Below are 16,245 nucleotides of genomic sequence, written 5' to 3' on the forward strand. Positions count from 1 at the left end.
ATATATGCGGAACTTTACCCATTTGTGAATGGGGTCAAGTATACTCCATACCTTTGTCGTATGAGTACGCGTTAATTCCATTGTTTACCCCGTTAGGGTTTTAGAATCGTGTAAGCTTGTAAAAACTTGTATATCCGGAACTCTACCCATTTGTGAATGGGGTCAAGTATACTCCATACCTTTGTCGTATGAGTATGCGTCAATTCCATTGTTTACCTTTTTAGGGTTTAGGAATTGTGCAAGGTTTGTAAAAAGTTGTCTATCCGGCCGGATAGATACTTAATATTCTGCCTTTTTCTGGCCTATTACAATATTTGTGTGTGGTTGGCACTTTGTATGGGTATCGCGAATGAAGATTTTGCCGATCTGTTTTTGCGGATACCGCAAAGTGGAACACGCATTTGTAATAGTACTAACAAACAATATTGCATTGAATCGTTCGTTTATTTAATTGCAAATGGCCTGCGGCTTGATAGGTTACAAGAAAATGAAAAACATGGCTTACATGTAACAGCGTCTAAGCTGTTGTGCATTCCATGTACGTGCGATAGGTACGCCTTCTAACGTTTGCAACTTGTACGCGCCTTTTCCCAAGACCTCATTGATGAGGTAGGGTCCTTCCCACTTGGGGGCAAGTTTTCCTGGGCGTTCAGCATTAGATGCTTCATTGTCACGGAGGACGTAGTCCCCCGGGTTGAAAGTACAAACGCGGACACGCGAGTTGTAGTACTTTTCCAGTTTGGATTTGTACTTAGCCTCATTGATGGCAGCGTTTTCGCGCCTCTCCTCCAAGAGGTCTAAGTCAATCCTGCGTTCCCTACTGTTGTCTATTTTTTCAATAGCCAGCATTCTGGGAGAAGGGATGCCTACTTCCGCGGGGATCACCGCTTCTGAACCGTACACTAGGCTGAAGGGTGTTTCCCCATTGCTCGTTTTTGTGCTTGTGCGATGAGCCCATAGGATACTTGGGAGTTCATCGACCCAGCCACGCCTGGCTGTTCCCAACCTTGCTTTGATGCCTTCGACTAGACTTTTGTTGATACTCTCAACTTGGCCGTTTCCTTGCGGATGTGCCACGGATGAGAATATATGTTCAACGTGTAGTTCTTCTAGCCATTTTTGAAATTCGTCAGCAGCAAAGTTGGTGCCATTATCGGTAACGATGCACATTGGTAGACCGAAACGGCAGATGATGTGTTCCCATATGAATTTTCTTGTTATCATAGCAGTGGTTGAGGCGAGCGGTTTTGCCTCTACCCATTTTGTGAAATAATCAACCGCTACTATGATAAATTTGACTGCACCTGGTGCGTCAGGGAAAGGTCCCACAACGTCGATTACCCATTTCTGGAAGGGCCATGCGGTGGTGACCGGGACCAGGTTGTTTTTGGGGCGCAAAGTTTTTGCAGCATGTCGTTGACAGTTGATACATTTGCGCAGCTCTTTGACGGCGTCCAGGTGCATGCCGGGCCAGTAGTACCCAGCATTCATGATTTTGGCCACTACTATGCGTGGTCCTGCGTGTATGCCGCACATACCCTCGTGTATCTCTTTGATGAGGTATGTGGCATCCTGGGGGTTGACGCATCGTAGTAGTGGCCCTAGGTATGATTTGCGGTATAAGATACCGTCTCCCATTTGATAATGGCACGCTTTGTATTGTAGCTTGCGTGCCTCCGATTTGCTTTCGGGAGTCACACCTGATTGCAAATACGCAATAATTGTTGTCATCCACGACGTTGTCCCGTATTGGATGACGTTGACCTGGCGCAGGGGTACTGAAGGATTTTGTAGAATTTTGATACGTATTTCCTTTGCCAGGTGTTGGAAGCTGGTGGATGCAAGTTTGGAGAGTGCATCTGCGGATTTGTTTTCACTCCTGTTAATATGTCGGATATTAAACGAAGTGAACTTTGATGTTAGTTGCAGGGCTTGCTCGAGGTAGAGGATCATGATATCCCCCTTTGCGGCATAGTCGCCGCGTATCTGTCCTGCAACTAACAAAGAGTCGACATGTGCTTCCAGATGTTGCACGCCGAGTTCGACTGCTAAACGTAGTCCTGCCAGTAGGGCTTCATATTCGGCCTCGTTATTTGTGCTTTTGAAATCGAGGCGGATTGCATATGTGTTACACCCTAACATGTAATAGCTTTAAAATGACGCAGCGGAAATATGAGCCTTAAAATTTCTTTCTTTATTAGACACATTAGTTACATAAAAGCTCAAATACGAAAATGTTAAGTGCTTACTGGAAGAGGTTTACAATATTTACATTAAATTAACGTTTCAAAGCATTACGTATTTCAAACTATGTGGCCGTTCTTTCCGTACAATCCTTGCTCTTCGACTCGATCCACGCCCGCTTATCATCCTTAAAGGTAGAAGAAGTCCGAGTAGTACCTGTGGGCATCACATACAACTTAACCATTAGTCATTGACATCATCGTACAACCAAATTCACATATAATTAAATAGTATAACATTCGACAAAGTAAACTTTGATTTATCCGACTATCCTCTCGGATTCTCTCGTTCCGAGTTCAGCTTCCATTCCACGAGAATCCGTCGTTCTCATTCCTGCATTACCTACCAATCTCAAGCACATTGTTAGTGAGATCCTTACCCAAACATATTGAAACCAAGCATACCTGCATAAGTACTTGCGTGCTTACATATTCGTGCCTACGCATATTTTACTTACATCCAATTCTTGTTTAACTTGTCCGTATTCACTCATCGTATTCGTACATTATTTATACGGTGCTTATTCTTGGGTTTAGAACCCAAAAACATCAAGAGAACACCCAAAATTTGGTTTAGAAGGCTTACCATAGACCACGGTTGATATACTGAAGCTTACGATACATTAAACAACTTAGTTAACAAATTTCAGCATTCTAAACATGGGGAGGCCGTCGGCGACGGCCCTACAGGGCGTCGGCGACGGCTTTTAGTTTTTCCCGTAGCTTAAAAACCCCGTAGATAGGAAAATAGGACGTCGGAGCAAACTGAAAAAGCACGAGGCGTCGGCGACGGCCCATAGGGGCGTCGGCGACGGCCTCTGCTTTTGCCATTTTTCTGCTGTGTTGTTTTCGTCGTTCGAACGCACTAAAACTCGCATAACTTTTAAACCGTTTACCCGTTTAACCTCCCGTTTCTTCCTACATGCTTGTAAATTCACATTCTTTCATATGAACTTAAAATCCTACATCCGGATTAAGTAAATTCTTAACTTACATGCATTCGACTTATAATCATTTTCTAACTATTTGACCCGTTCGAGCGTATATCAACATAATCTGATTATTTGACCTCAATCTCATATGAACTTAATAATTTCGTTGACGTCTATCATAAAAGATTAAATTCTCGGATGTCTTACATCCTCTTAACCCATTTTCGCTCAAATGCTTATTTTCGACCCGTTATGGTTATTTACGCATTAAGTGGTTTATGACATACAAAACCATACTCCACATTTTCACACTAGACCATAACCATTACACTAATCGAATAGCTTCCTTATAGTCTACTTTAAGATTGTTCGCCCAACATACCCATCAAGGGCGTTTTAATCAACTTTATTCCCATTATGCACAATGAAAGACTTCAACGCATAATTGACATCAAACATCATGTCTAATTAAATAAAGCGTTGTATTACTTAAACAAACTAAGAAGTGACTACGGAAATCACTTACCTTGAGTACTCCAATAAGTGTATTTGTCACCTTGCCTTATCTTGACCCGTTATCCTCCTATGCTTGAGCTCTCCTTGACACGTTCCTATTATCTCATTCCATTACATCCATTCAATAGTTAGTATACGTAATCATACGCATCACTAATCACACTTCTATTCACGTGTCAATCGCTTAACGAGTTCAACATGTATCATAATACTACAATGCTAATCAATTTAACAATTTATCATTCCATCATTACAAAAGTCATACATGAGCTTCTAGCATGCATAATTATGTATTTACATCATGTTCATTATTCTTTCAAAATTCCATACTTAGAATGATAACATTTTCTAAGTTAGGCAACTTGTTTCATACGTTAAACATTTCATACCATTTCTTAACACCTTGGTTTTTACACATCCATTCTACTATTTTCTATCAACAACCCGTTTCGACCCGTTGGTGCAATCATATGCATAAACTAGTTGGTAAGTATTTTAGACACTTAAAACAATCAAATAACTTACTAATAATTTATTAAAATCATTAGTTCATGATTCATACAAGTGTGCATAACAATACAACTATTTTTACTTAATATTTATACTAAAAATGTGCAGCAACTTTCTGCGCAGCAGCTGTTCACGACACATTTTAACCCATTTATCTTCTCATTCAGTTCTTCATGTTCAAATATGAAATGATCTACACTCAGAGACCTTTCTAAGCATATAAAGATCGTAACAATCGGACGTTCCTATGATTTTATATGATTTTTACAAAATCAGCACAGAAGCTGAAATGCTTCCAAACAGCTTGCTGTCAAAACAGTATTGCCGACTTTGGGCACTGTTTTGGCCTGTTTAACATCCGAATTCAACAAACATGTTCAAACACAAAACGTAATATGTTTAAATAGCTTTTTGAGCATATAAGGCTCGACCTCACAGGTTCTTCCTATGATTTTATATGATTTTTGCAAAATTGTTGCGCAACAAATTTTAATTCTAATCAGCTTTGTTACTCGACACACGTAGCATGTCATTTTGTACACAACATCATAACTAAGCACTTTTCATACTTATAATACATAATCGCCTTCATTACTATTTAATTAACATTCCATACAAGTGATAACACATACTAACCTATACTAGGCATTTCATCAAACACTTGGTGTGCGATCTACTTTCCAAGCATAGTGTACAAGTGGTTTAAGCATGTTCTTCCCAAATTCATCTCTTGAACTATTTTTTTTTCAAGCAATATCACATTGTCATCAATTCTACATCATGTTTACTATCAAAACCTATCATATAACATCTTGTGCAACAACATAATCTTAATATCAAAATTCACATGTTCATCATAATCATTCTTACGCTACACATGGGTTTCATTCTAATTCACTAAGATAACTAAAAATTCGGCCATGATTCTACCTAAACATGATAACATTAGCAAGCATACAACTCATACCCACTCTACTCTATGTGGGTTTTCACTTCCAACATTGATTAGCCGATTTTTAAGCACAAATAATGTTCTAGATGGTGATCCTAGTTCAACATCATTCTAATTCCATATAAACTCATGGATTTTCTTGAACCCTAACATAATCAAGTTCATCAAAATGCCAAATTCTTCTTACCTTAAGCTTTAGTAAGTCTAGATGATCAAGAAATCACCAACATGCATGAGCAATGGCCATGATTAGGGCTTCAATTGGATGAATTTGTGTGATTAGAAAGGGTTTCCCCTTCTTCTCTTGGCTCTGGCGTCGAACACACACACACATCTGATGTGTGTGTTTTATTTTTTTTTATTTCATTTTTATTAATTCAACTTTCATAACATGTCACCTTTAGCCCCTTAAGTTTAGTGTGGTAATTGTTTATGCACCAATCTTTATTACTACTATCTAACTTGTATCGGTAACCAAGTTAAATAACATATTTCTCACATTTTATTAATCATGATAACATGCTAATGAATTTAATAATTCGAATTTTGGGGTGTTACAATATGTAAGTTCTTGGCCATCAGGGCTGACGAGTCGCAGACCTGCGCCCGCCCCTTCTTCGTTGGAGGCCCCATCGGTAAATAGTGCCCATGTTTCTGAGGAAGATGGTGTGGGTGCAGGGTTTTGTGCTTCTTCGCATTCTTGGATGCGATTCGCCGGTACTTCGGCGGCGAAATCAGCTAAGATTTGGCCTTTAATTGCGGGGCGCGGTTTATAGTTCAGCGTGTGCGCGCCCAGCTCTATTGCCCATTTTGCTAATCTCCCAGAAATGTCAGGTTTGGATAGGATCGGGCCGATCCTGTAATTGGTTAGCACCGTGATGACATGGTTCGCGAAGTAGCGTCGCAACCGTCTTGATGCGTGCACTAGTGCTAATACCAATTTTTCCATTATTGAGTACCTTGTTTCTGGGTCGTTGAGCATCTTGCTGATGTAATAGATGGGTGTTTGAACCCCCTCCCGCTCCACTATCAATACCGCACCTACCGCGTTGTCCGCGGCGGATAGGTATAATATGAGTGGCTCATCCTTGCGTGGTGCGGTTAGGGTTGGGAGTTGTATCAAACACTCCTTCATTTCCCGGAAAGCGTTTTCTGCCTCTGCGGTCCACTGGAATTGTTCTTTCTTTAAACAGTTCCGCAGGGTCTTGATGAAAGGATAAGACTTAGCTGCATGGTTGGCTAAGAATCTGTTGAGTGCTGCTAGCCTGCCGGCCAGTCGTTGCATGTCTTTCATCGTTGAAGGCGATGGCATGCGCTCGATCGCCTGAACTTTCTCGGGGTTTACTTTGAATCCATCTTTAGTCACGATGAACCCAAGGAATTTGCCTTCTTCCATTCCAAACGAGCATTTCCCTGGATTGAGCTTTATGTTAACGCTTCGCAGAGTTTGGAATGTTCTGTCAATGTCTGTGAGCATGGTATCTTCTTCCATGCTCATGACGACTAGGTCGTCCATGTAGATTTCGACGCTTTTGCTTATTTGCCCGCGGAAAGTGTCATTCATCAGTTTTTGATAAGTCGCGCCCGCGTTGCGCAACCCAAACGGCATTTTTCTATAAGAGTAATTCCCGGTGGGAGTGCGGAATGCCGTTTTGTCTTCATCCGCGATTGCCATTTGTACCTGATGGTACCCTTTGTAGCAATCGAGGAAACACTTCCATCTGAATGGTGCGAGATTATCAACTTTTTCATCAATTTTTGGAAACGCGTAACAATCCTTAGGGTAGGCTTTGTTAAGGTCTTTGTAATCGACGCACATGCGCCAGCCCCCGGATGGTTTTTCTACCATGACCGGGTTGGATAACCAAGTCTGGTATTTTACTTCCCGCAGGATGCCTGCGGAGAGCAGTTCTTCGACCTGCTCTTGCATCGCCTGATTTTTAGCGGACCCAAGGTGGCGTTGGCCTTGGATCACCGGCTTGATACCTGGTAAGGTATTCAAGTGATGTTGCGCGATATCACGTGGGACCCCTGTCATGTCTGCGGGTGTCCACGCGAAAATGTCTTGGTTTCTGAAAAGAAGTTGCTTCAGGTGCGCTTTGGTGGTTGGGGACAAGGCATGACCCAATGTAACCTTTTGTTCTGGGTATCTCGCGTTGAGAACCCATTTTTCTGGTTGGTTGTTGGGGGTGGGCCTTGCGACCTTGGTCGGACATAGCTCGTCCGACATCATGACGTCTTTTCGAGCGTAGATTATCGCGACCCCCGATTCGGTTGGGAAACCGACATCAGAGTGGGGGACGGATGTAATCATATTGAAATCTCCTTGGGATTCTCTCCCAAGGAGTACGTCATATCTGGAGGTGTGAGGTAAAACCATGAAGTTTACCTCTTCTATTCTTGTGTGTCTTCCGCTGGTAAGACGCACAGGAAAAGTGATCTGGCCCAGGGGAAAGACAGTTTCCCCTGCGAACCCGGCCAATGGATAATCTACGGCTTGCAACCGGTCTTTGTCCTCCTGGTCAAACTGGTTGAAGCATTGTTCGTAGATTATGTCAGAAGTACTGCCCGGGTCGATGAACAGACGCTCGGTGCAGTAGTGTGCCAGTTGGCCTGTGATAACGACGGCGCGCCTATCGCGCGGTCCGCCTCGGACTTTTGGAAAGACGACTTGCTCGTCTTTCCAGTCATTGTCCGGCCTTCTCGCCGCTTTGTGCGGCCTACCTTTACCTCCGTTGATCATGTGGGTTGAGGCCACATACATGGTCCTCTTCCCTGAGGAGGTGCCTTCGCCATGAGGGTTGATGCGCTTGGTGGGTTTTTGTCCACCTGGCAGAAGGTGTTGCAGTTTCCCCTCTTTTAAGACCCGCTCAATCTCCAGCCGGAGACTGATGCAGTTGTTTGTAGTGTGGCCCGAGTCCTTGTGATACTCACAATAGAGAGAGAGATCTTGGTTTTTCTTGGACTTCATTGGTTGGGCCGGTCACAAGAATTGTGCGTCCGTAAGAAGGACTTCGCTTGGCGACACAGTTATCTCGGTCCAGTTTCGGTCCCGAGAATCTTTCTTTGGTGCCCGGTTGTCCCGTTGAGGACTGCGTTTCCTCGGGTCAAACGGGTTGGTCCGCGGGACGTATGGTTTGGAAATATCGCTATTCCCTACGTCCCGGTTGCGTTTATTGTTACGCTTGGACCCTTGGTTGGAAGTTTCGGCCTGGGGCTCCGCCTTTGCCATATGCGGTTCGAGGGACCGCTGTGTCTGGGCATATGTCTTGACTGCGGCCATGACATCTTCCCATTTTTTAGGCAAGCCTTCTTTGCCAGAGATGGTCATAACCATCTGCTTATCCTTCACGGCCCTGATGAAATGGTTCCGTGCCATTTGATCTGCCACGTCGCCTATCTCTAGGCACTCTTTATTGTATCGGACAACGAATGCTTTTAGGGATTCGTTGTCTCTGCGCCAGATATTCATGACGTCCAACGAGTCACGCGCGTGACATCGTTGCTGGCTGAAATGAGCGAGGAACTTTGCATGAAAGTCCTCGAATGAGGCCAGTGATCCCACTGGCAAAGAATCGAACCAAGCCCTGGCCAGACCCGTAAGGGTCTGGGGGAAAAATTGCACCAAGTGGGTTCATCCCACTGGCCATTGCACCCTGCGCCTATGAAAATGTTCATGTGGTCGTCCGGGTCGGATGAACCACTGTATTTCCCAACGTTGAATGGGAACTTTGTTGTGGTGACATGGGCGTGGGCTATTCGCGGGGCGAATTTGGAGTTTTCGGCCGCAGCTTTCGGCCTATAGGGCTGGTTTTCAGGGCGTTTTGCAGCCCTGAGGTATGTGTTGCGGGGGTGAGTGGGAGGAACATAGTTGCGTCCTCCCGGTCTGTTGCAGGTGTCATGCGAATCCGCGTAATATGTATGATCGTCCGGGTCGGTACGATCATACCCTTCAGTATATGGTTGCGGGCCCAAGCGGCTCTGAATTCCAGAGCCATGTCGGGATGCGCACCGTCGCCTGTCCTCGTTGTAAGGACCTAGGCGGGTATGCACTGGTCCTCTGGTACGGGACTCGTACGAGGAATCGTCCTCGTTTATTGTGCGGACCTCACAGTAAGATGATCCGCGGTCTTCACGTCTGCTTCTCGAAGCTGGACGTGAATGTACCCTGCCTTCGTATTGTAGGATACGATCGGCAGGGGTGTGCGGTGCTGGGGCCGGCCCAGCTTGTATTTGCGCTTCCGCACAAGCGCGGTTGTATGTTGCGGCCAGCAGGGTGGCCTGCTAGTCATACCAGGTGTGGGGGTCAGTGTTCGGGGGGGGGGGATCACAGATGCGTATTGTGATAAGTCGTGTCCGAACGTTAGGGATGGACCCCTTTGCGTGGATGTGCCGATATGGCCCGGATTTGGGTCCGGTGGGGCAGTCCCCGCATTTCCTGTGTTGGTGGGGAGTAGATTATCCCCGGTAGTATTGTTTTGGTGATCAGTCATGATTTTGAGAGAGGAAAAAGGATGATCGAAAAAGTGCTAAGAGTAGCGGTGGGCGCCAATGATGAAACAATGGTTAACCGGGCAGGGTTAACTCACTGGTCTCGTCAAGAAGGGTTAATCCCTTCCTCTTGAGGATCGCTGGCTGGATCACCAGTGGGTTGATCTCCTGCACAAGGAAACAAACCGTGACTCGTAACAAGGAGGATGGGGTGGGGGTGCTCCTTGTTACCACTCTCCGGCGTGAGAATCAGTAATTTGCTTGGGAAGCAAAGTAAGATAGTAGTAGTAGTGAGAGAGTTGTGAAGAGATACCTCAAACCTGGTTTGGGGTTGGTATTTATAGCCGAGGAGTGAAGGAGGAGGTGGATGGATAGACTGACGGCATGCTGCACCTTTGCAAGTGTGTCAGACATGTCGGCCGGGGAGACGACGCCACGTCAGTCTGTCGCTTACGTAGACCTGACAGGTGACTGCCATTGGTTCCACTTGCACTGTGGTGTCAGTCCCACTTGTTGAGTGTATAGGATGCGGTGCGAGCCGCATCGCTGCCTGCGGTAACATCTGATGTTATCGCGTCTCTTGCTTGTGATCAAGAAATACGCGAGATGCGGTGCTGGCCGCATCGTCGCCTGTGGTGACTGTTGCTGTTATCCAGCTTCCTTGTATTGATAGAAGTGTTCACTGGACGCGGTGCGAGGCCGCATCGCTGTGAATACTTCCGTTTTCATACACCAGATGTGATGCTACGTCGCATCACTCTACCGTTCTCATGTTCCAGGTAAGTCCTCCTTCATCACTAGATAGATTGGATTCAACCCTTGTGTCGACGCGTTCTCGCATGGGCACAAGTAGGTTGTTGGCTGGTGGGGGTTTTGATAAGGGTAATGGTCACTCGCGGTCGATGCTGACGCGAGATCTGGGACCATACCCCTTCAAGTCCATATAGTTTTATGTTTAAGTTGTTTAAGTGTTTAACCCATGCTAGTAGGAATTATTAATTTTATTCTTGAATATTAAGTATTTATAATAAAAACATTAACATGTATATTTATAATTGAAATGATTTATCTATTGCCTACAAGAAATAACAAAATTTAATATAAAAATTAAATGATCTTCATATTGTTAATTGATGGGTTATATATCATATTGTTGGATTTTGGTTGAACATTTGTTAGTATAAAAATCTTAGTCGGATTTTGGACTTTTCACTATTTTTCCTATATTTGATATTTTTGGTTGAACATTTGTTAATTGATGGGTTATATATCATATTGTTTTGGTTGAATGTTTGTTTGATTTTATGGATTATATTTTGTTTTGTTTGAATATTCGATAGTAATCATATGTATTTTTAATACCAAGTAATATACAAATATATAGAAATGTGTAAAAACAATTTATTCCATGTCCAAAAGAATTTTGAGCTATTTTTAGCTAGGCCTAAATTCACAGTTAACCGACCCATAACTGACCCGCTATAACCTTCATAACCGATCGGTTATGGTTATCCATTAACTAACATCGCGGTTATGGTTATGGTTTTGAGCCAAAACCGACCCATGCAGGGGCGGATTTACGTTGTAGTTAGGGGTAGCCCGGGATACCCCTCAATTTTCTTGGTGAAGTGGTTTTCTTTTTGAAATCTTCGTTTATTTATTTGGGATACCCTTTAAAGAAATGTTAGGATACCCCTACGTAAAGATGAAGATAAAATGAAACTTTACGATTAACGGAAACGAAAATTTCCGGTGACGGAAACTTGCAGCAGCTCATCGTTTTTTTTAAACACCGTGAAGAAGATGATGTGTTTTAGAGCATCCCCAATAAGGGGTATTTTTTCTCATTTTTGAGGGTGCCTAGTTGGCACATGCCCAACCAATCATCTTCTTTCTCTCACTTGCCCCTATCACAAACACATTTCTTGTCTCTCTCCTCTCTCATCTCTTCTCTCTCCTCTCTACACTCACATAACTCACACATATCCATTTTTCTCATTTTTCCTCACAAACATCTTCACACCCTCTCTCCTCCACCTCACACTCTCTCTCCTCCACATCACTTTCTCTCTCCCTAAAAACACCAACATATTCCCTTATTGTGGATGCTCTTGATTCTTAAAGAATGAAGTAGATGAACATTGGGAATGAAAAAAAGAAACTGTAAAACTCAGAAGTCATATTTAGTCAAACATCAATTATATCAAACCATTCCTTTATCATATTATTGAAACATTAATTTATTAATTTTTTACTTCATTTATTTCTCATGAAGTGTACTTGGTGATTATTTTTTAACAACAATAAAACTAAAAGTTAAAACAATACAAGGAAAAAAACATTAAAATAGTTTTTTTTCAAAGCATATGATTTAATGAATTGCATTTTTTTGCTTAATAGTAAAAAAAATATTACGAGTAAACTGTAATTTTACCCTCTAAAGTTTTACCCTGCTGAGACTCTTACCCTCTATTTTGAAAAAAAATCCCATGACAACTTCCAATTGTATCGATCTTGGCCCCTCCGTTAACTTGTCGTCTATAGGAACGTTAGTTTTGTGTGAAATTACATATTTACCGCTCCTAATTTAATTAAAACCCTAATATTATCCCAATTACTTATTATTATTAAAAGAAAAAATTAAGGGCCAATTTTTAAGCCTTACAAAGCCCCTTAGGGGCACTCGAATTGATGGGCCTAAGTTAAAGAAAATTTAAGATGCCCCTGAATTTTTTTCTAGTTCCGCCACTGGACCCATGCACACCCCCATATTTAACCCCGAATAATCAGATAAGCATAATGAGTTTATCAAACACCCCTAAGAGTCATGTTAAGAGTACTGTAGTGGGCAGCTTATTTTTAGTTAATTCCAATATATGTAATTGTAAAACAATCGCTGCAGTTCCATAAGGAAGATCGAAAATTACCTGCAAATTCACCAAAGCAAATGCAACATTCTTGCAAGGTCTTGAGAAAATTTTCAAGCCGTTGTTCTTCGTTATAACTTTTCAACGAAGGAACATCAACATCAGGGGAGCCTCAAAAAAAAAAAAAAAATAAAAAGGTAAACTGGATTTTTGTTTTTGTTACTATGAATAACACATGCTATAATACTTGTTTATGATGTTAGAAAAATAACTACTGTACATGTACATCTAGGAAAATACTTGTTTATTATTAAAAAAAATAATAACGCATGTTATTTTAACAAATTAATAACACATGGTTTGGGGCTTCTAATTTTGAACAGTTGGGGTTTCAAAACATGAACGTATGCTGCTGCTGGTTTGGGCTGACATAAGTCTGAACTAAGCCCAAAATATATATGACTGGCACAGAAGAGGCCCATTAGCATAAGTCTTGATGCCATAAAAAGTGCAATGGGCTTCTAATGGTATTTACTACCCACTAGTTTAAGCTGTTGGTCCAATTTATTAGGAGTAACAAAATAGCCTGATAATCACGCATGCTATTAAAAAAAATGAAAATTAGCTTCTTAGACTGATAATCACGCATGAACTTGATGAAACTCCAATTATGCAGCTGTTGTTGAAAACAATGGACAAGAATATAAATAAATTCATTTCTCTGGTTACGGAAATGAATAATCTCGTTAAGGGGGTAAAGGAAAGGTGTTTCTGGGATGTTGAAATTATGGAAATGTGTAAAAGATGGGATGATGCGGTTAAAAATACAGTTCCGAGAACTGATGAAGTAAGCTCCGAAGGTGATGAGGCGTTTCAAAACAAGGTTGGACAGGGTGGCGAAACAATTAAAGAGTTAAGGGGCGATGGAGATGCAACATTGGAACATGAAAAACAGGAAAAGATAAAGGTATATACGAATTTGTGTTATTTGTTAATATTTACAGGAACTTATGTTTAATAAATAACCAAAACGTTTGTGATTTTATAGGATGTGATGATGTTCATAATATGACATTTGATGATGGGGGTATTTCAGACTCATGCCTGGCTGCCTTACAAACCATCGAACCAGGCGTATACAGGCAGACGACAGAAGGTAACAAAAATACGATCATTACTAGCTTGTGATTACAAAAAATTACAGTTTTCTAACTTGTGATTAAAAAAATTAACCTACTCAAACATAAAAACAGTGACACAAGCAGATGTGGTAAACAACATGGACCAACCTGTAAATTTGGCAGAGTGCAGTCAGCATCAAGCACAGAAACAGAATACAGTAACCGAGTCGATGTTAAATGAGCTTGAAAACATAAACGCTGACGTCTATTGTAAAGAAAAGCCTCCGACCACATCCGTTGATGAAACTGATGAAGTGACAGAAGCAGAAATGCAGTCGGTTGAGACACTTTTAAAATTGGCTCCAATCCTACAAACATCAAGTGAAAGTAATCAAAACACTCCTATGTCTGCGAACACAAATAACACGGATGACGAAAGACATACACAACTAGTGAGAACGCGTATCAAAATGTTGAGGGAAAAGAACGAAAAGCGGATGGCATAATTAGGTGACGCATACAGATCACCTTACTGCAACAGGATAACCAACTTATATGAGCCACTTCTGGACCGTGACCAAACAATCATCTGTTATCTCTTATCTCCGGTCGGAGATATTGGGTAAGATTTTTATCCCTAGTAATGAGTTTAAAATTTTCTTCTCTTTTTTAAACTATTCTTTGTTGGTATTAAAAAAACAGGACATTCATATACAAGTCTGACAGTGGAGTCGAAACGCTAAAAATCATTTTTGAAACCTTCCACCCATCGCAATACATATCTTATGGTGGAATGGACGCGTTTGTAGATGTGTTAAACTTTGAAGAGAAAAAAAGGGACAAAAAATCATCACCCTACAGGCTGTTCTTGCCAACTACAATATTGGTAAGTTTTTCAAAAATAATCACGCATGGATGAAAATATAATATGTTAATCACGCATGGTTGAAGTTTTATATGTTACACACACATATTGAAGTTAAATGAATACATGTTTAAGGTTACCCACCCATCCTATATTATAATCACGCTTGTTAACGCTTAATGGAGTGATGGATTTTAATGAGAAAAATCACCAAAATTTTTGCAGCAAGACGAAATGTTTGAGCCAAAAATCACAGATAATGATCGATTGAAAGTATTCGCACCAAGCCTAGACGATATATTGTGTAAGTATCAGGTGAAGAAAGTTGACACATTGGATCTCATCTTCATCCCAGTACTACTTTCTGATCATTACTGGTGCATATGCTTTCACTTGAAAAATGGCGACATCGAGTTAATTGATAACTCTAGGTTTGCCGAATCGTTTACCAAACGCTACCGTGGACGCCCGAAAAACTGGTAATTCTAAGTAGCTTTGTATTATTATAATGAATATGTACTAATATGAATTTTTATCGTGCTTATAGCGAAGAGTCCTAGTACTATACCTAAAAGGCAAAATTGGACAAAAAAAATGGATAACAAAGTTGGAAAAAGCAAAAATAATTCGAAAGGAAATGGATTGGAGAACTCTTCAAAACGGTTGTGACTGTGGTGTCTTCACTATGAGACATATGGAGACATACAAGGGCAAATCTCCATGGAATGCATGGTTTGCTACCGAAGATAAAAAGAAGATTCAAGATTCACAACTACGGTTTTTGCGGTACCGATATCTTAGTAAGATTGTATTGTCCGACTACAATCTTATAAGGAAAGAGGTATACGACAAAGCTAAGGAATTTACGAAGAAATCGAGACCCGTAGATGTTTTGCGCGATCTAGATAACAAAATAAAGGACAGATTGGATCAGTTCTTCAACCTTAAAAAGGGGAAACAAAATGATAAGTCGTAGAACTAGTTTCTTGATGTTCTTTGTTCCAAACATCTTTGACATGTTGGATTTTTTGATTTTATTTTTAATTCTAATAATTTCTGGTTATAAACATAAACTAGTGGGACATTTACATTATTCAACACACAAATTTCATACAAAAAAATAAAACACTTAGATAGACATGATTTCACAAGCCAGATGATAGATGATACATAATAACCATCAGAAATAAGTCTCCAGAAACTGGATCTTCGTGTCCATAGAGCATCCTAAGACGGTTATTGCATCCGCAAGTTGTTTTAACTGTTTCTCATCCCGCTTGCCAAGATCAACCATAAACATCATAGCCACCTCTTTGACACTTGAATCTGACATACCAGACAACAAATTGAAAATCTATTCTCTCCTTTTCATGTTCTCTCTGACCCTATAAATGTTAGTTTCCAACAAGTCTTTACAAGACTTGTCTTCAGCTATTTGATCCTCGATCCTCTTTTTGAGATAAGCACGCATACCGGATGACGAAGAAGAACCACACGATGAATTATAAGAATCTGCCATATTTTAAGATAATAATTGAACGGTTTTCCAACGATATATAAAAGGAAATTGCAAAGCAAGAGGACAAGCTAAAATTATTAACCATGACAGCTGTTTTTTTTTTTTTTGTAGTTTTCTTGGTCCAGTACAAGTACATATGTTATGCAACAATAAATCACGCATGATACAAATTATCACGCTTTTTTATAAAATCACGCATGTAGTAAGAAATCACGCATGCCCCAAATTA

General features: G+C 41.2%; 1 protein-coding gene and 1 long non-coding RNA gene across 3 annotated transcripts in view; both read right to left on the reverse strand.

The window, feature by feature from the left end:
- LOC110920676 (E3 ubiquitin-protein ligase RNF14) overlaps positions 1 to 16,245 on the reverse strand; it is a 37,356-nt gene that overhangs the window by 8,473 nt on the left and 12,638 nt on the right. The window contains exon 4 of the mRNA XM_035986687.1: positions 12,572 to 12,648. Coding sequence (XP_035842580.1) covers positions 12,572 to 12,648 — 77 coding nt within the window. The remainder of the gene's footprint in view (positions 1 to 12,571; positions 12,649 to 16,245) is intronic.
- On the reverse strand, positions 2,249 to 5,654 carry LOC110921681. 2 transcript variants are annotated; one of them, XR_002582538.2, is made up of 3 exons: positions 5,341 to 5,654; positions 3,702 to 3,786; positions 2,249 to 2,586 (listed from the first exon to the last, which is right to left on the reverse strand). It is a non-coding gene; the product is annotated as an uncharacterized LOC110921681 (long non-coding RNA). The 2 variants fall into 2 exon arrangements; XR_004886186.1 differs by having other exon boundaries at positions 2,249 to 2,400; positions 2,498 to 3,786.

Source organism: Helianthus annuus, chromosome 17, assembly GCF_002127325.2.
Source record: "Helianthus annuus cultivar XRQ/B chromosome 17, HanXRQr2.0-SUNRISE, whole genome shotgun sequence".
NCBI classification, from domain to species: domain Eukaryota; kingdom Viridiplantae; phylum Streptophyta; class Magnoliopsida; order Asterales; family Asteraceae; genus Helianthus; species Helianthus annuus.